The sequence below is a fragment of the Parus major genome, chromosome 1A (assembly GCF_001522545.3).
Source record: "Parus major isolate Abel chromosome 1A, Parus_major1.1, whole genome shotgun sequence".
NCBI lineage: Eukaryota > Metazoa > Chordata > Aves > Passeriformes > Paridae > Parus > Parus major.
The window spans coordinates 5,387,437-5,414,337 of record NC_031773.1 but is presented as its reverse complement, the minus strand read 5'-3'; the positions used below and the strand labels follow the sequence as shown (position 1 = coordinate 5,414,337).

General features: G+C 41.9%; 1 protein-coding gene across 1 annotated transcript; it reads right to left on the bottom strand.

Moving 5' to 3' along the window:
* Positions 1–2,362: 2,362 nt before the first annotated feature.
* On the bottom strand, positions 2,363–26,876 carry PROSER2 (proline and serine rich 2). Its single transcript, XM_015627350.3, has 4 exons — positions 26,764–26,876; positions 17,207–17,421; positions 7,031–7,283; positions 2,363–6,139 (listed from the first exon to the last, which is right to left on the bottom strand). The coding sequence occupies exons 2-4, from the start codon at positions 17,384–17,386 to the stop codon at positions 5,148–5,150; spliced, it is 1,425 nt and encodes a 474-aa protein (XP_015482836.1). The 5' UTR covers positions 17,387–17,421; positions 26,764–26,876; the 3' UTR covers positions 2,363–5,147.
* Between the last annotated feature and the right edge of the window lie 25 nt (positions 26,877–26,901).

Below are 26,901 nucleotides of genomic sequence, written 5' to 3'. Positions count from 1 at the left end.
AAAAAAATAGAAGCTTCTATAAATATATCATCAACAACAGGAGGGCTGAGAAGAAACTTCATCCTTTATTGGATGCAGGAGGAAACAGTGACAAAGGATGAGGAGAAGGCTGAGGTACTTCCTGCTGTCTTTGCCTCAGTGTATAATGGCAAGACCAGTTGTTCTCTGGGTACACATCTCGAGACAGGGATGGAGAGCAGAAGGAAGGCCTCATAATCCAAGTGAAAATGGTCAGTGAGCTGCTTTAGCACTTGGACACACACCAGTCCATGGGCTAGTGGGATCCACCACCCATTGTTGTCATGGGAACTGGTGACATGCTCCCTGAGCCCCCTTCCATCATCATTTACCAGCAGTCCTGGCTAAGTGGGGAGGTCTGGGTTGTAAATTGGCAAATGTGACACCCCTCTACAAGAAGGGCTGGAAGCAAAATCCGTGGAACTACAGGCTGGTCAGCCTGACCTCAGTGTCAGGGAAGCTCACAGAGCATGTGCAGGACAACCATGGGATCAGGCCCAGCCAGCAGGGGCTTGTGAAAAGCAGGTGCTGCCTGACCAACCTGATCTCCCTCTACAGCCCACCTGGGGATGAGGGGAAGGCAAAGCCTTTGACACCCTCCCACATCACTCTCCTGAAAAAGCTGTCAGCCCAGGGGTTGGGCTGGGTTAATCCTGCCTGGATGGCCAGGGAGTGGTAGGGAATGCTACTGGACCCAGGTGGCATCCAGGCACTGCGGTGTCCCCCAGGGCTCAGTGCAGGGGCCAGCCCTGGTTAACATCATTATTGATGAACTGGACAGGGGGATCAAGGGAGGCTGCTGCTGCCATGGACTTGGGCAGGAGTGTTCACCAGCAGGAGGGAAGGAAGGCTCTGCAGAGGGATTGGGACAGGCTGGATGGATGGGCCAAGGGAATGAGGTTCAACACCACCAAGTTCCCAGCCCTGCCTTGAGTCACAACAAACCTGTGGATCCCTCCAGGCTAGGGGATGAGTGGCTGGAAAAGTGGCCAGTGGAAAGGGAGCTAGGGGTGCCTGGGATGGGCTACTGCTGTCCCTGAGCTGTCCCAGTGCTGCCTCCCTGCTCCAAGGCCCTTCCTTTGTAGCTGCCTCCAGAGCAATCCCACGGGAGCTGCTGTGCCTGAGCTCCCCTTCTGCCAGGAAGGACAGTGAGTAGCCAGCTAAGGAAGGGCTGTGATTTTTACTGCTGTGGTTTCAGCCACACAACACTTTGAACTTGCTCAGCAGAGCTGTAAGTTACTCTCTGCTGAGGCACAAACAAGATTGAAAACCTGCCCAAATTGCTGGGTTAAAACTACCACCTCCCTTCAGCCTCCTGCCTTCCCTGATCCCTCTGTGGATAACACTTTCTGAAGTTGTCTATTCTAAAGGGAGAAACCAAATTCCATATGTGTGTGTATAAAACAGGAGTCAAAACATCAAAAGCTTCTTCCCCAAGCTGCATCCACTTGAAAGGCTGCAGGTGCTGGGGCAGCTGTGAGGCTTCACCTCCAGCACAGGTGAGGCACTGGAACCTCCTTGAAGTTTGATTACAGATTGAGGGAAGTTGAATTCTCTCCCTCTGGCTCCAGGCTGAAGCTGGACACAATTACAAAAGGCCACCTGCCCTGCCATGGCTGAGACATGTACGTGCACCCTGAGGCAGCCCTGGAAAGCTTGGACACAAGGCTGCTGCACCTGCTGCTGCTTTTTGGCCACCACCACATCCAGCCTCAGGGATAAAAAAAACCTCAAGCAAATAGGAAGTATTTCTTTTTTCTAGAGTGATTTCTATTCTCTCTTTTGTGACACATGATATTTGGACAAATGCTCAACAACATCTGAATATTTACAAAGAAATCCTTCTTCAAAAGACAGAAAAGCAGCAAACACAGATGTAGAGGAATGTTCTCTGACAGGGAGCTTTGACCTGTGCAACAAGGAAGACTTCCACATTCAGCAGGATCACACTCACATATGGTAACAGCCTTGGAAACAAAGATGTTATTCTTTCACGTATAAAGTATTCCTCTTGGAAAGGTCATTTTAATAATGCAAAACATTGTGAGAGAGGGGATTTTGTCTAATTCAAGTAGTGTTCAGGGTGATTTTCATTCCTACAAGGACCCCAATCACAGCTGCTGAAGCCCAGCAGTGAGAACACGCACATCTCATCAGACACAGCCTTTTTTTTTTGGCCCTCCTCCAGCACCTGCCATGACAGGGTTGGGCTCTGGCTCACACACATCCACAGCTGCAAAATGAAAGGTCATTAAATCAGTATTAGCCATTAAGAAAAAGTCACCGCCCTCCTCCAAGAAAGAGTTATGCTACTGGGTGGCAAAGAACACAATGGCACCTCCCATCAGCCATCATTTCATTGGGTTTATTCTAGTTTAATAGATGATTTATCAGATTTGTGCAAGACAGTTACCTCTAGCACAAAGGGGAAGAAAATAAAATCACAGCAACATATACACACAAAACAAGATACACAAAATAGGGCTAAATTTATATACAGGTTATTAGCAGCTAGACTTAATTTAGTATACATGGCTTTACTCACTACAGTTTTAGGCACAGAGAAGAATTTATCTGCTATGATGAAGGGCCACAATGAATACCTCGTTCCTAGTCCTCCTTGGGCAGAAAATGCTTTACTTAATAAAGATCTAACTCTTACTTCCCACCAGTTAAGGACACAGCCCTGCACAAAGGACATGATCCAGCTAATTCAGCATACAGCAACTTTAGATATTAAATATCTGGGGTGTTTTTAAGTAGGGTGACATTACAGAGTTATTGAACTGGACTGTATTTCAATGAAACAATGTCAGGGTTTTTTCCCCCCCATTTGCTTAGCAAGGACTCTCAGCTGTAAACAACTCCAAGAAGAGCTGGCAAGAAATGATTAGATGTGGAGATTGCTTCATACGCACTTCACATTCATAACAAAGAATTTGCTTTACCAGGATTTGAAAGCACAAAGGCCATGAAACATTTAAATTTACTTAGCAGGTTATGTTAATAAATTATGATGCATCATCCACATGTCAGCCTCCATTCCAGCCTGCACTGCAGCACGTGCTTGGGTGTATTTTCTGTGCTCCCTTGTCTTTCTGATTTAGGACTACAGACTCAGAGTCCAGCAGAACAAGCCTGTGCTTTACTTGCAGCACACAAGAAGCCTTTTTTGTTTCAGCAGCACCTCTCACGTTTGATTATGCATGCTCAAGTGCTCTGCCAGCCCAGGAATGGCCACATATTTTAATTACTGATTGCTTATATATAGCAAGCCCATCACAATGAGGAACATGATCACTTACCCAGTGAAAACACTGAAAAGAATAACTACATAATAGAACCAGCCAGATACCGTAACAACATAATTAAAAATTTAAGCAGCAAGCAGATAATTTAAAAAAAAAAAAACAACAACAAAAAACAAAAAAAAAAAACCCTTAACTTATGAGGCAGGTTGAGAATGACACAAATGTTTCCTTCACAACAGCTTCATTTACAAGTACAGCTCAGCAAGTTTGAAATACTTTATCACAAGAACTACAAACTTGTTTATCACAGTTATGTCAGAGCTCCTCACCAAAGGGTGTGTCAGTTTCTGCTGTAGCCACCCCTCCTCTTCTCCAAGGTTTATTGCTCAGCTACTTCAGAGAAGGAGTAGGTTGGTAGAGGCTTTTGAAAGTGCAGAGAGCAAGTCAATTTTTCCCTTTAGAAAAAAATCCAAAACACTGAGAAATCAAACATGAAGGAATAACAACAAAAAAATTGAGAATTTGGCATTTGATTTTAAAGTGGCTATTCTTGATGTTTTCAGGTAATACAAAAAGGAAAGGAGTTTGAATGTGGAAGAGCAGCTTTGCCATATAAAAAAAACCTGAAAACATACTAACACACAAATATATTTTGGGACCATCTTTACCAGCTTGTCTATTGAATAAAGGCAAAATACCACCAACTTGGACCATTCAGGAATGATGTGCTCCTACATGCAGCTCTCCTGAAAGTCCACCTAGCCTGCAAGAATTTTGGCTGTAACTTCTGTTATGCATTGGCAGGGCAGAGTCAAGTAAGGCTGTGAATAGATGATTATTAGGGCTGTTAAACTATAGGAAGACTAAATGACAGTTTTAGAAGTAACAATTTGTGTAGTACTGCTACTGTTCAAAAAGTAGCAGTTCCTTCCCAGGAACCCCAACGAAAATGAGAAGACTTTTGACATACAGGTCCTGCTTTTGGTACAAAGTTAACTTGTTCCTATGGCTTCCCTGCCATAGGAGAGATCCTCCCTGGGACAGAGCAGTTGGGGTCACAGATTGTCAGGAGACTCTTTGGCTGTCAGTGCGAAATCCGGTGCTCGGTGCATATCCTTGAGGCTTTCCTGGTGCCTTTCCCTGGACACGTGGGTTGCTCAGGTGTGACCGAGAAGCAGGTGGCTGGGAAGGGAGGGGAGACTCCAGGTGCAGTAGCAGAGTGAGGCAGTCACCCATTCAAAGCTTTAACTGCTCTGTCCACGAGAAGGTCAAAGCAGAAGCCACCCAGTGCACAGTTTTTGAGTCTAGAGCAGAGTGAGGGAGCAGTAGACTCCACCACTGGGAGGGAAAGAAATCAAGCCAGATAACACAGACAACAAGAAGTCACAGAAGGGTGTCACACTGTCAAACTTCAGCTATGACATTATCTTGAGCTCTCATGGGCAGACAGACATGTGGGCAGGACAGACAGATCTCTTTGTTTTGGCTTCAGAAAGAGCAAAAGCAAGATTTGCCATTCGGTTTACTATGTACAACAATACTGCACTGTACACTTCATTAACGAGATGCTGCCTGCTACAGTCCAGCATTAATTAAATAAAATTCCTCTTAGTCACAAAGAGCAACAGATGAGTATCTCTGCAGGAAGGAGAGCCAAACCCCACTGCTGTATATGACCCTACATGGTGCCAGTCCTTCTGGGATAAACACAAGTGGCCATTCCACACTGCTCCACATTCCATACCTTCCTGGCTTGCCTGAAGCTGAGAACTTTCCCTTTTTTCTTCCAATCCACTTGATCCCAATCCTGTTGGGACTGTTCTAGAACAAAGCCATGCTATTGACTTTCCCCCCACTGCCACAACATTCCCATCCAAGTTATGCAGTCTCTTTCAGCAGTCCCAGTTTCCGGAGCGCCTCTCTCCTGGCTTCTTCAGTTGAGCCACGGCCAGAAAACTTCACCGTTATCCCTTGGGATCGAAATCCTGAAGGTCTAGGCAGCGAACCCGATCTCCTCCTCATGTCCAGGCTCACACCAGGTTGTTTATAATCGTTACAACTTTTTTCTGTGCTCTGCTGTGCGCTGATGACTTTGTTAGTGGCAAGAGCCACCTCTGGTTTGATTGTTACAGTTTTGCCCATAGGAAGGAAAGGGCTGGGCTCACTTTTTAAAATCTCATTGATGTTTTGATATCCATTGGTAACAGCCTCTGACTGTTTGGGCTGCACATCAAGCTGCTGAGTGCTTGGGGCATGGTCCACTTGGTCCTGAGCTGGCTTTCCCTTAACTAGGCCGAGTTTTGTCAGGGCTTCATAGCGTGTTTGCTCAGAGGAGAGATCCCGTAAGGAAGAACTTCTGTTACGTGACAAGAAATCGTTTTTGTGCAGCTTCTCCTCCAGTTCAGCTGCCAGAAGAGCTCCCCCATTGATGTTGGCCAGCACCTGAGCCCGCCGCTCCTGGACATTAACCGCTGCTTTGGAAATTGTCTCGCTGAATTCCTTGCCACTGACATTTGTTATGTTGATGTTGCTTGGGAACCGGTGCAGTTTGGGGGCAGGGGCAGGAGGGTGCTTGGGTGCTGTGGAATAATCACCATTGGCTACCAGGGCTTTCTTCCTGTTTGAATTCCCTTCCTTGAGGACACCAGGGAAGCGCAGCCGGTTCTCCACCTGCTGTTCAGAGATCTTCTGGGCCATGATGAGAGGAGTGGGGATGGAACGGAGCAACTTTGGATGCTGCACTGGAGGAGGGGGTGGAGGAGGAAGAGGAAGCGTCTCACACACAGCTGGTGGTGGTGCAGGGGGGTGTGGGGGAAGGTCAGCAGGTACAGCTGGCTGAGGGCTCTCAGCTCTCTGAGTGGCATCCAACACTAAAAGGCAAAGCAGCAGAGATGGCATTAACTCTTCACACAAAGCAGAATGCAAGTTAAAATGCCTCTTTTATCAGCATTTCTCCCCTCCCTACCTTTCTAACTCAACCTCAACCCACATAGCCAGAAGAAACTATAACTGAAGTCCCAGCAATGGCACTCATAGGCAATGCTATAGCTTAAATCACCATGTATACAACATGTCACTACCACAGTCCCCTCTCTACCTTTCACTCATAGTCTGCGTGTTGCTTCACTGTGCTTCAATAGCTGCCCTTTCATAAGAGTTTTGCAGCTCTTATTTTTTATTAAAACAGCCAGGAGAGGACACATTACATCCCACTGTGTGTACTAGATGATAGATTCATTGTCCAAACAAAGTGAACACACTCCACAGAGTGACAAAAACAACATGCCATATGCTATCTTGTCACAAACTCACTGATAGGATCGTGTGCCTTTCAGTCCCACACAGAGTAACACTGAAAACAAACTGCTATCTTAAAACCCTTGGAGAAAATCTTAAAAAGTCTTGGAGAAGAGCAGAGCATGAACAGGTTGGTAAATAGTCTGCCTTGTTGCAATGACTGTGCACAACAGTGACAATTCAGTCTCCAGGCAGAGGACTGAGATAGCAAACCAAAAACTTTGTCAGATGCATGACCTCCACGAGGAAAAAGAAAATATTAGAAAGAAGTTACAGTAGCAGCAAGAATTTCAAAAACCCCAAGTCAAATTAAAACCACAGTCCTTAGAGCTCCTGATGAGTAACAAGGTTTTTTTTGAGGTAGCAATAAAGGTACAGAATTTCTTCAGCTGTTTCTACAGAGAATTGGAATATGTCAGGGCTGGATCAAAGGGAAAACCCACACTTGCAAGAAACACAACTACCTGGTTCTGTATCTCTGCTGGAAGGGCCTTCATGGTCGCTGCTCTCAGGTGTTGACTGCACTAAGTCAATGATATCTTCAGTCTCTGAATGACTGGACACATTTTCTTCTGTTGACCTCGGGGACTGACAGTGGATGCCACTGTCACGTAGGGCCATCTCCTCCAAGTCATCTTCTAAGGCATCTATGGTTTCCTCAAAGAACATGAGAACATCCTGTTCTTCATGAGTTAAGTATTTCAAACTTTCATCATCCTATGGGGAAAAAACAAAAAAATCAGAAAGACTGATGCCTTCCCAAAGAGACATTTAGACATTACAATGCTAGAGGACAAAAAAAAAAAAATTAAAAACCCAAAGACCAGCAAGTGATATTACATCCATTAGTCTTCATTTGAGTTGTACAGAACAAATTACTAAAAGATCAGAAAAGCCATAAGAGCTACTAGAAAAAAAAAAAAAAAAAAAAAAAGGCAGCAAAAAACCCAGTACACTCACCTGTACCTTTGCAAGGGTTAGGATGGCTTCTTCTGATTCCCAACTGGGACAAACTGTGTTCTGTGTCAGACTGAGGGACAAGGCTTATGGAACAACATGGGAGGAAAAGGGTACACTCAGGACAGTTGCAGAAATGGGTTGACTCCCTTTTTGCTCAAGTCCAAAGGGTGACTTGGCTTCTAGAGGCAAAGCTGGAGTTGAGAAGCATCTCTGCCACTACAAACTATATATTATCCAGAGGTGCATAAGAGATTACAAAGAGGCAATCATAAGGAGGGAGAGGGTTTCTAAAGATTTTATCTTTGCATTACAGAAAGAAAAACCCTAGAATAAATATGAAGACCTGTTCCCTAGTGTTATAGTGCCTTAGGCTATTTTCTTCAGCAGGAAATAATCCTGTAGACCACAGAAGTGATAAATAATCACTTGGATTATCCAGTCTTCATTTTCTCTGAGTCACTGCTCTTAATTAACTTGATTAACACATTGTCACTATGTGAAGCTGGGTAGCAATGCTCTAACTCTTTTCCCTCCACCTTGGGAAACACTCACTTTTACAGAAGCTTGGAGATGACAAAGAATGATTAAGAAAAGCACTGCATTAAGACAATGGATACAGGAAAGACATTTCCCAGGAGACCTGTGTAAATTCTGGAATGCAAGTATATATTGTTGAAAACCAAGTGAGGTTTTCCTTTTTCTGGATTTAATTTCTCCCCTGCCAAGCATATACTGGAAACCTTACTGTCAGTAACTCAACAAGAAGCACCAAGGACACCTCATTGAATGTGCAGACAGGCTAAAAAGGCTACTTCTCAGTGCAGGGCTGGGAGAATTTAGGTAAATACAGAAAGGTATGAAGTACAAATATCCAAGAGGTAGAACATTCTTGCTAGGGCAGCACAACTTGCTTCAAACTCACCATGCCTGTTCAGAACATCTTACATTAGATTAGACTAAAAAAACCTGTGTGCAGCTCTACCTGTTAACTCCTTGCACAAACAAAGCTTTTATCCCCATTCTCAGCATTAAAAGTAAGAACAATGTAGCTCTGTAGCAAAGTAATGCCTATAGATTAAGAAATAGAATGTGCTGCATTGTATCCAGTGGCAGTTGATCTCCAAGCACTTAGAATGTTACAGATGAGAAAATAAATGCTTTGAGGCTCTTAGCTGCCTTTGCCTGTGTGGCCAATAGAACATTTGGTGGGTGGGAAAGATGTACAGAGGTGTGGTTATTTCTAACTTAGTCTTACTATCCACAGTGTACTGTCAGAATAAGTAACTTATTCCAGTTTACAGCAAAACTGCCACAAAAGATAAAATTTGAATGCCATTTGCCACTGCTGGTTTAAAAGATGAACTTCAAAGGCTGACATAGTCCACAGCTTGCACTCACCACATGTTGGTTTTCAAAGGCCAAGGAAAGTTTTACAGCTGCACTTGAAAAGCAAGAGACAGACAAGCCTTACTTTTTTGTTTTTTGGTCGGGTGCTTTTTTTGGGTTTTTTTTTTTTGGTGCATGTTTTTTTTGGGTTTTTTTTTTTTTTTTTGGTGCATGTTTTTTTTTTCCTTAATGGATGTTGCAATCTCCTTCCTTCCCCACCCAAATACTCATAGGGCTGCTATGTCTAGTAGGCGAGAGAATGACAGGAAAGGAGCCCTTGTTAGGTAGCCCTGAGCTGGAGCTGAACAGGACTCCAAGAACCTTTTGTTGAGGGTGAGCTCATTGCAAGAGTCAGACTACAAAGGGAAAGGGAAAGAAGAGGGGGTTGTGTTTAAGAAGTTCATAGTGGCAACACTTCCAGAGCATGGTATAGGAATTACAGTGTGCACCTAAAAAAACTGCTCCCACATGAGCTTAACTTGGTTTGATCAAGAGCTGAGCAAAGAATAAAGCAAGGTAGCAAAGACTTCCAAAAACACTTATTTCCATCCTTTTCTGTGCTGCAAGACTGAATATTTTTCCATGCCAGGTAAGATTTGCAGGAGAGCTTTGCCTGATTTAACCATCCCTCATGGATCTTGCTGAAATGAGCAGCATCCCTTTAGGTAAAGGATCTAAATTGAGTAACCATCCCTTTGCAAACAGATTTGTAACAAATAGCATACCAAGATGAAAGGCCAACTGCATCTCTGTTAGCACTTCAATCTGTTTCGTTGTGCAGTTTCCCTTCAATAGGATCAACGTCACATTTCATCAGAAAAAAACCCAAAAAACAAAAACCAAAACCAACAGCTCTGGAGAATAGGCAGTGTTAGATCAGGGCACTGTACTGAGATGTAAGGCATCCAGTCTGGATAGAAACTCCCTCAGGCAAGGCATGTTTGAGTTTGCCAGCCAAGGAAACAATCCCATTTCAGACACACAATCACGGTGGAAAAAAAAAAACAACTCAGGCTGGTCAAACCAAAGGAGCTCAGAGATGTAAAGCAAGCAGTGACTTGCTTTATTCCCACCTGTATTACTTATAGTAAAGCCTTCAGAAAGATTTTTGTAACTTAAAGGTGCCAGTTTTAACTAAGGCTACCAATTCTATTTGCAATTAGTTAATTTTCCATTTATTCCAAATATTGGAACAGTTCATATTCTTTCCAGGCTCATTTTCCAGGCCTCCTTTTTTCTTGATGAATCTGTTTTTTTTAATAGTCAAAGAAAAGTATTTTCAGCTACTTGAGTTATTCACCTCATAGTTTCCATCTACTCCCTACTCTTGATACACAAACACCTCCCTAAACCATCTCACATACACCTAACACTACAAACTTTAAAACTACTGTCAAAAGACAGCCTGAATTTGAAACTTGAATACTGTGCCTCAGCTTAAAATTACATTAAATTAGGAAGATTAGACAGAAGAAATTTGGGATGCAAACAGCTGAAATAGCTGAGTATGCTCAGCTGGCATTAATATTTTAGATCTTTGTGCAGCCAAACATTTCCTGCTTACGCCAAACAGGAAAGAGTCTGTTATAACAGTGTTTGGTAAAAAACAGGAAAAAAAAGAAATAAGAGAAAGAAAAGAAGAATATAATCTATTTCAAAGAAAAGATTAGTTGATTCCTTTCCTACCTGTTCAAAACAATTGCTTAATATCCAGAGGCCCACAATGTTTCATACACATCTGAAGAAATTCTGAAGATCACATCCAGATCTAAAATCCTAAGACCAGCACAGTTTTGACAGAAACAGACCACCACAGGAAATCCTGAGACACCTGCAGTGCTTAAAAAAACCTTCTAAAACCTGCTAGGGAACCAAGCTTCAATTAGAAAAATACCCGGAGAATGTCAGATTCAACTGATTTATCAATCATTTGACAGCACTGAAGAATTAATAGGCACAATTCCATGGGAAAGAAGTGACTGGATGCTTCTCAAAAGAACCATGAAGGGCTCAAACTATTCTAATATGTAGTACAAAAGCCAGCGTAGCACCACTTGGGCCACAGTCTGTTAATAACAAGGCAGTTCTACTTGTCAGATGGGGTTAAAAGGAAAGCCCTGCGTGCAGGAACTGTATCAGAACACTTATAAAAGCTTTAGCACAGAAGAAGTCAAGTACCTCTGACTAGATTTACAGGAAAGGGAAATGGAATGGACTGTACTGCTGTGTTACTGAAGCTGGAAGCAAGTGAATTACAGCTAAGAACATGAACTACTACACAGGATCAGACCAAAAAGCCCATTTAGCTCAGTAGCCTTCAGCAGCTATGAACACAAAGGTCTAGGGAGAGAGGTTGGAGGGGTGTTACTGTATATTGGATGGATATGGTTTTTTTCCTCCCCTAAATACCTTCCAGTTTCCAGCAATACATGGCTTAAAGACTTCCCAGATGCATCAGCATCTGTGTATTTAATAGCCCTTAATGAGCTTTTCTAGCATGAATTCATCTTATTGTTTGAGCCGTGGAAATGACTGGCATTCACAGAATTCTGTGGCAGGGAGTTCCAGAGTGTAATTGTGTGCTGTGTCAGAAAGTGCTTCCTCTACAACCCACTATCTGATGGTTTTGATAATACCATTTCATTTGGTGAAGAAGACTATAATATTGAGTGTTGTTTTCTTCAGTTTATGAGCATAATTGTACCCGTGTGCTTCATAAGAGTAGCAAAGCATATAATCAATAGGTCCTAAGTGAGGAAACAAATTATCTACAAGTCCTTAAAAGATAAACTAGATGAGCTCAAGTCATAAACTGACTAAATTACTCCTAACCTACTTTTAAAGAAAGCAAGCTGAATATCTACTTAAACTCTGAAGACAGCTCTTTGATAAACAAAATTAGGCCGATCAGCCTATAGAAATGAAAGGGAAAAAGAAACTGTGTTAGAACAACATTGAGAAAAAATTGGGAGACATTTCAGGCAAAAGCCACTAAATTTTTATAAAAAATCAAATAATTTCACACCAAGCTCATTTCTTATGAGAGGGTTATTAACTTGACCAATAGGTGCAAGCACAAGATGTCACATATCTTGATTTGAAACCTTTATGACACAGCCCCCAAAAATGAACTCACAGTTGAACAAAAAAATGATGCTGAGATGAAGTTATTGCAAGGTACCTGCGCAATCTGTGATTCTGTCAGTTTAAGTGCCATAAAGAGGAAAAAAAATCTGCTGTTCAGAGATGCAGATCTCATTCTGGGATATATTAACCAGGGTGATGACATGACAGCACATCCTCATTCAGAACACAGAGTTCAGATTCAGTTGCTGAACTTTGGAAAGGATGCAGCCAAGCTGGACAGGGTCCAGAACAAAGCACGGAGTGCTGTGAGCTTAGCTGCACAGGAAGGCTCAAATAATGGAGGATGTTACATTAAAAACAGGGGGGAATGAATGGGTGGTGGGCAGATACAGGCCTGTGTCCCTGTGTGTACTTTAATATATAAAAAGTTGGCCATATAATCACAACCATATAATCACAACCAATCTTCTCTACATTCACTGAAGGTGAGACAAGCAGAAGTTAGCTTTCACATTACAGAAACTTTAATGCAAGTATTCCATAAAAAGTAGTAGAATATATGAAGAAAACACTCTGGAATTTCAAGAATGCCTATCATCATGGTTTAAAAAGCAGGTTTGTCCACCTGCTGGAATAATCTCCATCTACGAGATCCTGCTTTGAAGCACAATGATACAATTTGTGCATAGAACCCAAACTGCCTTCAGGATCTATATTCTCACTAGCACATTTTACAGAAGGATCATTCCTTACTAGGACCCAGGCACTCATTTTTCCAAGACACACTGCTTCCAGGTCATACTAACATTAGTTTGAGGTGGATGAAGTATAGCATAACTCCCTCCACACCCTGTAAGGAATGGCTTCCACCTGCCCCAAGGCAGCTGTATCCATAAAAGCAGTCAAAAATTCTTCTCATTTTTTGTGTATTGTTATTTGGCAAAGTCAAATTGGACATGATGAACAGTCATGTTGTACAGTAAAGCCTGTGGAGTATCAGTGTCAAGGGGGAAAAACATATTAATTTTATGAAAGAAGTCTTTCTCAGGATTTTCCCTTGAATGTACCTGAGGTGCAGCTCAGCATTTAAAAGACTCATTCAAATTGTGAGGGAAAAATGTGGCAGTGGGCTAACAGACACATAATCTGTCCTTTTCCAGAACCCCTATATCCACACTAGATTCACAGTGGATTCTCTTCAGGGAGGCTGAGGTAGAGAGATCCCAACATGGTGCACTTAAGAATGCCAGGTCTGCTGCATCTGGATTATCTGTACTGATCCAAAAAATGATAAGGATCATGATAATGAATTTTTAGGCTATGAGAGACATCATAGCTACAAAACAACCAGGTCACCCCTGAGTTAAATGGCTGAGTGTGTGAAACAAAACACTGAGTCAGGTCAGACTACTCACAGCATAGTTGCTCTTCATGTCTATGCAACCAATGTTCAGAATGTCACCTATACCATCCAGAAGTGACAAACCTTCTTCAATGAGTATTAGTCTTGTTAGAGCCAGAGAGGAAGCTTGTTTGAAGAAATAACAAATCAGAACAAGCAAAATCTCTTTTTTAGAGTCATGGCCTCTCCCAGTTTAAGCCATTTGATAAGTGATCAAATGAAATAGTCACTTGAACAAATTCTAGAGGTCACCACTGCCCCAAAAAGAATGGTAGTGAACTGTTGCATTAACCAAGGATCTGTCTGATCCAAAGTCAAAAAATAAAATAAAAAGCACAGTGTGATCCACTAAGAATAACAAGAACTCACTATCCCTCAAAGCTATCACGCAGTAAGATATGTTCAGATACAGAAGGTAAAGTACTGAAGTTGTAGCAACAGATCCAAGGCACCAACACAACTCATTATTAGTGCAGTTCCAATTAGCACAGCTCATTTCAGGAACAACCAGTGCCTCTGCCATGGTTTTCACAGGTAGCACAATTGTCCTAGCACATTATTCACAATTAACTAAAGCAGTTACTCATGGCTGAGAATAGATACCCAGTCCAATTATCAGAGAGAAGCACTGGAAGAAGGATCGGCTTTAAGAAGCTGGTCTGTGCCTATTCAGTCAGTGGAACAAGACAAATTGCTTCAAAAAAGTTTTATCTTTGAATTAAGTGTCCTTAAATTGCTGCAACTGTTTTTCATGGCAAGTTAATTCTTTTACCATATGTCAGGCAGTGTCATTCCAGACTGGGTTTTTGAAGCTAGAATTGCCAAGAACAGAGTGTTTTTGTTTGCCCTCACCCTTGGAGGAGAAGTACAAATGACTCCATGCATCAAGAAAATACACTTGTCTCAAGCAAATGTATGGATTCCCTCTTTGTTAAAAAGAACCCAAAATATATAAATTCATGTCCCCCTATGTAATAGCATATATGGTTACTAACGTTCAAGTGGGATGAAGATATCAAGGCATACATTCCTCCCATCTCAACTCAGCCTGCTGTCAAATCAAGTGACAGATTTGACAGAATAAATCCAGACCTGAACATCTATAATTTCTATGGAAATACTCTTAAAAAAATCAAGGCATCATCTTGCTTTCCATGTAAAAAAAGTAAATTTGGTTTAGAGGCCTGCAGTTGTCAAAGATTAACTGAAAGCATCCCTATATAGGTAAGAGAAGCTGAGAAGTCTGGCAAAATTAAACTGAAGTGACAACAGCTGACTGGGAAAGATCCCACATACAGAATTTTAAGACCTTTTTAGCACATGGCAATTGAGGTCCATCTCCTAGTCATTCCTAAACTGACAACCAGTTCCCAGCAAGCAATGCCAGCACAGACACACAAGATGCAGGACCAGCCAGGAGTCAGCCAAACCAGCTGTGAGCAGTCAGCAAAGGCTAAAGCCAGTCCAAGTGTTTGTCCCTGTTATCACATCCCTGGGTTTGTTTGAATTCCACAGATGCAATACAAAGGTTATATTTAGTGACTAATGCAGTTTGACACTGAGAAGCTTAAGAGCCTGGTTTTTAACAATCAATAGGAAGAAACCTGCAGCAGCACAGGCCTGTCATAAGAAGCACTGTCACACTTCTTTCCTTTGCAATGCCATTACAAAAACCCAAAAAATCAAAGCCAACCCTGACCTTTCCTGCCATGCCTTTAGGAGAACAGACCCAAGAAAGTGATAAATGAAGAGGCAGTTAGGTCTTTAGTTGCTTCTGTTTCAGGGTCCAGTGAAGGTCCAGTGTGCCTGAAAATAAATCCCCTCCTTTCTCAGAGCTGGCATAATAGAAATTCTTTGTCTACACAACATTATCTATCCCTTTCTTCTCATTAGGCCATCAAATCTTCTGCATCTTCTGAACTTTTATAACAAAACTACTGAAGCAAGAAGATAATGTCTCTAGGAGCATGTTCCAGCAATTTGGCAGAATAGGCAGAATTTCCTTCATGTTCAGTTTAACACAGACCCCTTCTTAAATTCAGAAACTGAAATTATGCCTGTATTGAGGAGAGTTTATATCATCCAACCTGTTACTCTACACATGCAAGTTTTTCAGCTTTATTGGACACACCACCTACTACACTGCTGGAAGAAAAATCATGGAAGGGGATCTATGGCATCACAATTCAATTTGTTGATATACAATTGACTGTCTTCATGCATAAACTCAAACAAGACAAACAAAAGGCTCTGTGAACTGCTAATTCACAGGTCTGATGGGAATTGCCTAAGCCTGCAGCCAACTTTTATTCCATCTATAAATTACAGCATTACAGAATAGGAAGGGATTCCAATTCTAGCTGATGCATCATCATATGGGTTATCACATGGCACGATCTAGTTGGACTAAGGGAATTTACGTCATTTTCTGACACAGCAGACTCTGGATGAGACTGTACAAACAGACTGACTTATACATAGCTTTGTTATTTAATACTGATTTTTTCAAATGTCTAGTCGCATGCCTGCTACTGCAGCTAAGAATAAAACCCAAGGAAACATGATTGACTATTGCTGTGTTAAACTGGAAACCAGTGGTAGAGTAATAAGCCAAATTAACTTGCTTTCTGTGTAAAATTAAGTTGTAATTCTCTAGCAAAGTACTATTTCCATTGCAATTCCCTAAAATTCAACCAGCTTTCAGAAAATAAACAACGTACACTAACTTCCTGAGTCCAAATGGTGTACTTAACCTCCCCCACCCTGACCCTTCACAACTTTTTTCTAGAACAGATCAGAAACAGCTAAGGAACTAAATTTCATCATACTTGTTTTGTGTTTTAACTAGCAGCACAAGCTGAAGGATGCAGTGTCATATTAACAGTATTTTCAGTAGAAACGACAAAAAAAGGAACAGCTTTAGAATTGCCTCCAGGTACAAAGCTCACATAGTAGCACAGAACCATGAGTGTTTCTGAGGTATACAGATAAATACAGGTTTTGCCACTTACTCTTTCACAGAAAGCTACCACATTGAAGAGAAACTGGCAGGGAGGGCAGAGGGAAAGAGACAGAAAGCCTAATTCTACATTCAAGACAAGACAGAGATTTAGATTTCCACTTAGGGCAAGCATGTTTACCAGAGTGCTCTCTCCTCAATTAAAAATGGATGATTTTCAAATGGTTGGGATGATAAAAAAACATATGGAAGGAACCATACCTGCTTTCTAGGCTTAGCCTGTCACAGTACAAAGTGTACTGTTGAGTTCACTGCCTGATTCACCCTGCTAATTGGGAAAAATGCAGAAGTGCATCCTACCCCCTCAGTTACTCACTCACGATTTAAATGGCCACACACACTCATACTCACTAATGCGAGCACAGCTTTGTTTATGGTGACATATTTGTTACTCATCTAATTAAGGTGGAATAAGATGAGACCTTTATTCAGTAGCGTCAACAAAGAGATTAAGCAAAAACCAGCATGTAGAACAACCACTATCCTTAAGTTTCTTTATGAGCTATTTAAGAAAGCCATGGCAGAGCAGCCCTTACTGCCATTCCTGGCTCTCTGGGAGGAAGGGCTGGAGAGAAGCACTCTCCAAGCTCTCAATCAGACCAGAATAAAAAGCTGTTATGCCAAAGCGGAGAAGTTATTTCTGGCCTTTAAGTTTAACAACCAAGACAACACCAGCAACCACTTAGGATTAGAAATGGCAAAAATCAATCTTAATAAAACAAAAATTCTGTGATGTGAACAGAGCTATTAATGTATCATTAAGTGCAAGGCTCATTAAACACTTACCAAGGCAAGATTTCTGCACCTAGCTTGGCTGCCATGATTCCCCACACTGCCAGCCCTTTCCATGCTCCCATGCATGTGCTCTGGAGAGATTTCAGATGCCATTTCAGGAGAATCCACCAGGAGATTCCTAGGCATCACACCTTCTTGACTTACTGATCCCGACGCAGCACAGAATGCCATCAGTTGTTATGTGGGGCTGCTTGCTTTATTCATGTCTGGAAACAGAGAACAATGTGGTATGGGGTTAAATCTGCTTGTTAAAACACTTGAAAAGGAATGGAAAATAAATGGAAAGAAAAGACCCTACACAAGTTAATAAAGAGCATATCTTTATGCCCTGAAACACATGTACTGCTTTATGGGCATCTTTTAAAAAATTGGTTTTGTTCAAAAAGATGACTGAAAATCCATCATAGATAGGTTCTGTACCCCCATCTCTCGTACTTCCAAACCAGATGTCTATGGACAGTTAAAAGCAAGGACCCTGAATATATCCTTGTCTTACAAATTCAGTTTGTGTTTTCCATTATGGTACATCATTAACAGTAATAAAATCCCACTGGCTGAGATACCAACTGATCCAGGTCAAGTACCTTTATCTTTGTTTGGTTTTAAACAAGAATTCTATTTATGGGATCACATGAAGGAAACAGAACTCCATTCATTTCCTAACACTGCTGCAGTTAACTTGTGCTACTGAAGCGGCTCTATGCCACCTGCTTCTGGTGAAAGATCCACAAGCAGAACTTGGTGCCATTTTTGCACCAGCACATTACAAATTGAATTTTAAAGCTTCAAGAGCTTTTATTTCACTCAGCCATGAAGAAACAGTACTTGCACATTTGGAAGATACTTACTGAAACAGACATATGCACCAGCACTCACTGGAGCAAAAGCCCCTGGTTTTTTAAGCTTTCCCAATGCCCAGTTCTGTAAAACCTCTGAATTGTCGTCAACTCCCAAGACACTCTGGCAGAACTTTTTCTTTTATTCTCAAGGACACAAACACAAAAGTCATCTCAGTACACTAACAGCATGAACAGGGGGGAAGGCAAAACATAGAATCTAGCTCATTTCTCACTCTGATACATTAAACCATCCTTTACAACGAGAAATTGCCTTGCTTGCTAACAGTCCATTTTCTCACCCATCCTGCCTGTGACCCGTGAACAGCAGTGACACATTCCTCAAAACAGCTGGTTCTGAGGTGCCAGGTTATATGCAACCAGCTGGGAAATGGACACCATTCCCCTGACACTGCACAAATTAAATGAGATGTTCCTGCTTCCCAAGTGCTTCTCCCTTTATTATGGCTCAAGAGGCGACATGAGAAGCAAAGTCAAGCCTGCATTTCCAATTCAATTGGATTACTTCTTCTTGCTCCCCACAGCTGTGGGCTGAGGGCTGAGAAACCAGAGCCTTCTGGTAAGCTGATTAGTATTTCACAGCAGTAAGATAACATCTGCCAATACTGAGCAACAATTCCATCCCGCTGATCTCTCCTCCCAGGAGAGGGCTATGACATTACCAGAGGTGCGTCGCCTGCGCCGCAGCACCAACGTGTCCTGTGGGAAAGCTCCCACACAATGAAGCCAGGCTGCAGTCCAGCAAGTCTTGGAAGCACATCCACAACCCAGAGCACTGGGCTGCCACAACAAAAACACCTCATAGCCCTTCTTATGAACATTAGGTCTAACAATCAAATTTAGCCTTATTTTTACACAAAAAGAACTTTTTTTTTTTTTTTTTCCTGTTAAGAACTTTAGCTATGAATGATACAACGCATCCTTTAGGATAATGGGATTTAAGTGATGCCCAGAGAGGTAGAAACATGCTCATGGTCTTGGTTTTCAAACCCTCAGGACAGGTAGACACAGGAGCACTGAGGCAGCTGCTGTACCTTTGGCTGCAGAAAGCTAAACAGGAAAACAGCAGCCCAAGCATGGAACATATCCTGCAACAGCAGCTCTATCTACAACAAACCCTGTGGTGCTGAAAAGCCACACACAAATACATCTGCACAAGACAATATATGTAATTTTTGGAAGCCAAACATTATCAGTGAAGATCTTGACTCTGAAATCCTACACATGAACAAACATACACAAATACATATAAAATTAGGCAAGACTGTCAAGAGAATCTTGACACCTCTGAAATTCACAGCAAACTCTCACTGACTTAAGATTCCATCCTGACAGTCAAAGTGATGGTCAGATGGAAAAGAGAGACCAGCCAGAGGCGAGTACTTCTACTGACATTCAACACAAAGCAAATATTATTTCTCTTCAGCCCTTTTAAGTTGCAGCATCAAATTTTTATCCAGGTGTCCCCAGTGTAACCTGAATATGTCATGTTTGTTCAGTCCCCCAGTGATACTATAGACAACTATGAGATTTCTAGAATTACACTCAAAACTGTGAACATTTTATGGACTATATTATGAGAGGTCACCGCTGCAGATAACAATAGATATCATAAATAAAACCCACATTCAAAAACTAACCAGGAGAAGATATTAATCAATGCACCCAAGAAGGAAATCAAGAGGTCCAAATTTTGAGGGAGAAGTAGTTAAGAGTAGAGTATTGTTCTGCTTTCTCCAACAGCAATACCTCAGTTTAATCAGGACTAAGTTCATGGTAGGCTATCTGCATTCAGGACAGCAGGAACGTCCAGATTCAGCAGCAATAAACATTAAAGCCATGAATTCTAAATAAGAACAAATAACTCTGCTCCCAGCAAGGTTCCATTACTCATTCTAGAGCTCCAGTTCAGATGTTTCACAAAGCTGCCGAACAATGACTAAAGGCAGTGAATGTGACTGGTTCAAAGAGTCACCCATACAAGAGCCAGTATCAAACATTACACCACCTGTCCTGCTTTTGTGTTGGAAGCTGTGGCTTCTTTGGGAGTTTTACTCATTTCAGAAAAGCTTGGGAGCTGTGCAATGGCCTGTAAGCCTGCAGAAAAAGTGTGGGGGAAGACTTTTGTCCCCTTCTACCTTTTACATCATCTTTAACACATCAAAGGTACATGTCAATAAAATCATGACCCACTCATATACCTTGTTTCTTCTCCCCTTTGCTGTGTTTTTTATGCTTTGAGAAACTCCTGCACCTTGGTTCAGTGTCTAGAGCAGCTAGAGCTGATACAAGGCTGCCCGGCACTGCTGCAATACATACAGCATGTTTTACAGACAAATTTCTCTCCTAACCATGGTTAACACTGAAGTCCCTTTCACTCTTTATGTCATCGCTATTAAATGAAAGACTTTATAGGTTTAAGATAGAAATAGTCAAGAATCTAATGAATTTTTAGACCCCAATGTTTCAGTAGGATTGCCAAGCTAACAGTGTTCAAATATAAGGTAACCTTGCTCAGAGAGAGCAGAAACAGCAGGATGACAGGCAGCTGTTCCTCCTGACCTTCAGAGAGGCATTAAATATGAAAGTTGCTTGCAATGGGATTTGTTGTTCAGTCATTGTAACTGGGTATTTTTTAGCTTGGTTTAAGAGATGTGTGCCTGTACCATTAGGGATAAATAATAAAAAAAAATCAGACCACAACACAGGAGTGCAAAAGTGTAACAGGAACAATACTATCGGAGAGAGGATCCCAGATATTAAACCAGAAATGCATCTTAGGGCAGATGTGATGCTATCATCTGAAGTGATCGCTTCTTGGTTACACTAGAGATAGCCTTCATGAGATATTTAAAACAATACAAGTCACATATCATCCATGTTTTTCAGAGAGTAGAAGGAGGAAATTGAAAGATTCTGAAGTTAGCACTGAATTTCATTTCCAAAGATTTAATTTTGCTTTGACAGAGGCAAATAATTCCGAGAGAATGTATTAAGTTGCCATCAAAGATAAGGTGAGGTCTGCCCTTTCCAAAAGGATATTTTTATAGTTTTGCTGACTAAGGTTACTTCTTCACTGAAGCTCAATGTTAGCATTTACAAGGGACTGTTTCTATAGTAGCAGGAGATTGAAAGAATTTTTTATTAACACTCCTGTTTGAAGACTAGCTTAATAGGCAAAAAGATCAATCCCACAAAAGTGCAAGACATTTAAATGCTAAAAATCAACTGCTACGTAAGCCAGGAGCCAAAAGTCAGCAGACAGCACCAGGCCATTAACTGCACAATATACTTAAGGTGAGTTGACAATTTTTAGAAAATTGTCATGCATTTTTAAAAGGGCACAAGATCAGTCTGTCCCTTTCACTATACATACAATTTCTAGAACACTCTTTGATGAAACATTTCTCAAGATAGATTTTTAAGCCTCGTTGTACTCTGAGCATCACACAGACTTTGCCTTTTTTCTTAACCAGCTCTTTCTCAGTGATTCAATAGAAACAGAAGAAGTGACCAGTGAACTCCAAGGTTGGTTTAATCTGTCAGCTGTGCACTGACATAGCAATGCACACACTCAGCTCTGCACACAGTCACCTTGCACTCCATGGTGGTGGTTGAGTTTGGAGAGTTAAACATCTGGAAAAAACATCTGGAAACATTCTGTGGTCTTTAGAAGTGTTACCATGGGATGAGTTTTACAGAAATGATGGTTCAGGGGCAGACTGGAGACCTTTATCAGCCTCTGACAGTTGGCAGCAGAGCAGCAAAACAAGACAGAGAAGAGTAGGAATTCATTCAGATTCCTGCGTGCTGTGGTCAGGAGACCACAGGGCTTCCCAAAACAAGCCAGGTATTTGTGTCTAATAACCTCATGAATTTTTCCTTGTATTAAGTGCTCCTGCAACATACTTTCGAACCAGCTGTACAAGACCAGAGCTGAACAAAACCAGCTGCCCCACAACATGTATTTACTTAGCCACTGCTGTTCCAAACTCAAAAATAACTGATGGTTAGTTACGGTGGACACATTTCCTCCATTTGAACAGGGCTATCAGCAACTGAATTCTTCTTACCTCCTTCAATGTGTGAAATACTGAGTAAATCCTTGAGCTTTAGGGGTAACCCTACTCTTGTGATACACAGTAAGGTTAAAGCTTTCTGGTAGAAGAATAGACTAAGTAACAGTACTGCCTACAGAGGCCAAACCTCATAGGCAAGTTGACTAATTCCAGGAGTACACGGGGTGAACTGATGAAGTTTTGCTGAACACATAGAAACCCTGCAGAATCAGACAATAAATTTAGAAGCTGCTCTTACAGAAAAAAACAAAACAAAACTGAAGTAACAATAGACAACAGCTGATGTTTAGGAACCAAGGTAAACCAAAACTGACCAACATGATTACATTCTGACACTTTTCCACATCATAAGTGTAGAAGCTTGAGATAACACTGAGTATGATTCACAGTCTTTATCTGCTCATGAAAAATCCTGTGTGTTCAAAACAGTCATGGCTATTTAACATCCAGTAACCTGGAAACATTCCTGCCATTGTTCAGAGAGGGACTGCCACCACAGTATGGCCAGACTAATAGAAATGCTGACAATTAATAGAAAAAACCAAAAAAATTACACAGAATCCCTGGCTGCTAAATGAGAGCCAGGCCAACAGCATTTTATAGACACTTCCTTGGACATCAATACTGATCTGCAGAACAGGTGACAAGTTGGACTGAACAGTGTTTAGCCAAGCATGAACTCAGGGGGCTCTCATGGCAGCCCATGACAGATATGCATCTATATCAAAGTAATTACAGAGTGACAAGTGTAAGTCTCCCAGAATTCAATGTATGCAACCCCAATATTTTGTTTTAAACTTTCTGGTTTCTGTGGCACACTTGTGACAATTCAAACTTCCCTCTACAGGCTGGGGAGCTACAAAATCCGTTAGTTTTAGAGCTAAAAACAAAGATTCTCTCAGTTCTCTAAATCTGGAAGTCAGAGCCTCAAGAAACACACTGAATGTCATTCATACAGCTTGCACTAGAATTTGTGAGAGCTGCCAGCAGTGAAATAACTAATCCTGTGTACATACATTTTTGAAAGAACTAAATGGTGTACATGCATTTTTGAAAAAACTAGATGGGCAAGACACCAATTCAGTAAAACTTAAATCTGTCTGACTTCACTAAGACATTCCATCACATGCTTAAGTGTTTAAGTGAATTTGATCTCAAATTAAATGTAGCAACCACTTAAAAAGAAAGGAAACAATCACAAACCAACATTTTCATTACCTAAGTAATAATTCAATTACTACATTGAATTCTCCAAATCATGCTTTGCTCAGAAACAATGCCTAAGGTCACACCTTTGGCCATGTTAAACCAAGCCTGATGATACCAGAAAATGGGGATTCTATACTGTGCTTCATTCTTAACTGGTCTTTCTAGATTTTCAAAACATCCTTTTGACTGTTTTGAGACCCTATGCTTTAGAGACTTTGTTACATACAACCAGTTCAGCACAAGAGCACAGCTCATCACTGCCTCATACTCCTCTCTGCAGTGCTTGGGAAATGCTCCTTCTTTTAAGGCAGTGGAATACCAGTACAGGATTTGATGATGCTAAGCACATTGGTTCACCCTCAAGACAGAATTTATTGGGGTAAAATAAGGCATCTGTGATGCATGCTCCCAAACATCTTTGCCTTTTCCCTTGCAAATAAACTCTATTTCCAGTTCACTACAGCCATTGGCTGGATTTTGTTGCCTAAAGTGAAGGCCAGTGGCAAAGGCTCCTATACAACACTGTGGATTAAACCACCAAAGATCCCTGAAGTGCTCACATTTCCCACTCATTTAAAGCAACAGAATCCCTTCCTGCCCCAACTAAAAATAAAACTACAGACAGTGACAAGTAGTTACTGTTCTCTAGATTAAGGTCTTACCTAAGGATAACACTAAGGCTCTCACCAGTATCTCCAGTTGAGATTTGATGACCAGTAGCAGCTCAGTGGGAGAGCTATGTGTGATACCCAGAGCTGCCTCACCCAGTCCTATATGGGGCTTTAAACACATCCAGGCGATGGTTGAGCTCTCCTCTGACTTCAGATGTCCTTATGCAAATTTCAACAAGGAAAGCGTCTCATTCTTTTCAAGTTACTCTTTTTAAATCTCCCCTGTTAACATCAGGGTGGTGCTATCTGTGACAGCCAACACTTTAGAACCATGAAGTGTACATAAACAATTTCAGGCACAGACGCCTCTGTAATTAGTCAACTTCTGTCTTGTTACAGGTGCAGTATTGCTGGGGTTTAGGGTTTCATTATGTAACTGCTGCTACAGTCATAGCAATGGTGAGCCAAATCCTGTTTTACACAGTATTTAGGATAGCAAGAAAATTTTCAGCCCTGGTACAGCTGTGTCACAGTCTCACAAATGGATTTTAGGCTGCTCTCCTATATTTCTTTTTGTGACTGCTGTACTAGTGTGGGGAAGAAAGCAGAGGACATCTGAGCACAAAGCACGGGTGTTTACTTTAAAAATTAACTAATTTTAGACATTTCATTCCTATGTAAGTGCATAAAGGTCTTCCTGCCCAAGGTAAACAAAGCTGAAAACAGCACTGTCAAAACAGAGCAGGAGAGTCTTGGCCCTAGACATTACTTGGTACAGGGATAATCCATACACACCCAATTGAAAAGAATATATTTAGGCAGTTAGTTATACTGGAAATTAAAATCACTTGCTTTTATTTTTTAATTAAAAAAAAAAAAAATGCAGGGGGAGGATTTGGTAACAGTAACAGCCTGTCTGGCTGGCTTTGAAAGCCACATTCATACGCTCATTTATTTTCATGCTCCAGTATTTCAGAAGGTCACTCAGCCTGAGACTTGTCAACTGCTCAGGAGTTAAGTTGTTCCAGTTACTATATCCAACCAGCAATCCGTCTGCCAACATTCTTGGTTAATATTTCTCTCAGAGGCATGCAGAGAAAAAGCAGCTATAACTAACAGGATGAGAAGAGTTTTACTACTGACAAAACAGAGATGCAATATAAAAATTTCCCTGTTCTTTTCTAATGCCAGGCATTACTTGAACTTCTAGTCATAAAATTTCATTCTACTCATTTATTCTCTATAGTAAAATCCCCAAACAAATCCTTGATAAGAAAGGGACTACTGGGAAAATCCATTTCTGAGAAGTAAGTAATATCTTCATTCTTAAGAACTCAAGCAAGCAACATTTTTTTTCCCCCTTTTATTGTTTAAACATCAGCTTCCCCCTTACACAACAGTAATTCCTCCAAAGGAAGGAAAAAAGCCACAATCATAATTCTTTAAAGTAGCACCTGAACAAGGAAGGCCATTCACAATGCTGCATTAGTCAAGAATCTGTGACAGTTTTAAAATAATATCTTTTTATTAGCATAAGGCAGAAATTGCAAAACTTTTAAAGCTAAGACTTCTGCTTTAGGGTTTGGAAAGAAGTCTTTCCTTCTTCGTCTTTCATAAAAGGGAGTGGAAAGGAAATAACTGTTACACTTCTGATACTTGTTATATCTTATCCTTGTAAAGTATTTAGAAAGATATGGAAGAGGCTGTCTTATCTCTTTCCTATTTCATCTGCATGCCTGTTACCACAGGAATCATCTCTTGCTACACCCATGCACAGGACCAAGCACAAGAGAGCTCCACTTCCAGCAACCTTCTCTTGCTGCCACACTAAAACAAAAACTATTCAGGAAACATGCCCTTGAGATCCTGGATTACTGAAAATCCCAAGAGTGTTTTTAAGGCAGTGCTTTCTCTTTACCCGCACTAAACCTCGCCTGAGCCACCTAAGATTAAGATCTTAAGAATCACCAGCCATCTCATGCTTATCACCTCCAATTGGAAAAGGTACCTGACAGAAGGAAGGGGAAAAAAGAATCCTGAAGTAGAATCTGTTACTGTTTACACCAACAGCTTTTCCAATGGCAACCCTAAATAGCAGACAGTCGGGAAGCAAAGAGAAGACAGAAGGTAGCTGTTCCTCATCACCCCTAGTCAGGCAGGAACAGCACACATCAAAGTTTTACAGGTATGAAACCTTTACTTAAATATATTTTCTTAAAGTTGCCGATTAGCAGAAGCAAATTTTAGGTTATTTTCTAATTTAAAAAATGGAAATTCACAGGGGTAAAAAACAAAAAAAAACTTAACAACTCAATAGTGGGAAGACAAGCCTCAAGCCTCAAACACAGCAGGGCAACAGTTCGCTGATAGCTTTTCTCCTCCCCGCCTGTGTACCTAAACTAACCCAAGTCCAAAGCCTCTCTACAGGGCTGTGTCGGTCCCTGTCCCCAGTCCCGCCCGCCGCCCAGAGCCCGCGCAGCGCACGGAGCACCCGGCGTCCCGGCCGCTGCTGCTCTTGGAACAGGAGGGAAGAATAATTAAAAATCCATTAGTGAGTAATAAGAGCAACGCCGAACCATTCCCGTGGCGGGCTGGCAGGGGCGCGCAGCTCCGCGGCCTCTCCCCGCAGCGAGACCGCGCCGGGGCAGGCGGAGCGGCGCGAGCTCTCCCCCTCACGCCAGCGGACCCGACAGCCGGCGGCGACGAGCCCGGGAGCCGGGGGGAGCGAAGACCCCCTCAGCCGGGGGCCCGCGCAGAGCGACGGAAGCCCCCCAAGGAGGGGCGGAACTTACCGGCTTTGGGGTCCGCGCCTCTCCCAGCCGAGGGCGGAACGAGTCCGGGCGGAGGGCGAGCAGGTGGCCGGAGCAGCGTCGCGGGCTCCGCTGAGCTGCCGCCCCGAACTCATGCGCACTGCGCCGGCCGCCACCCAC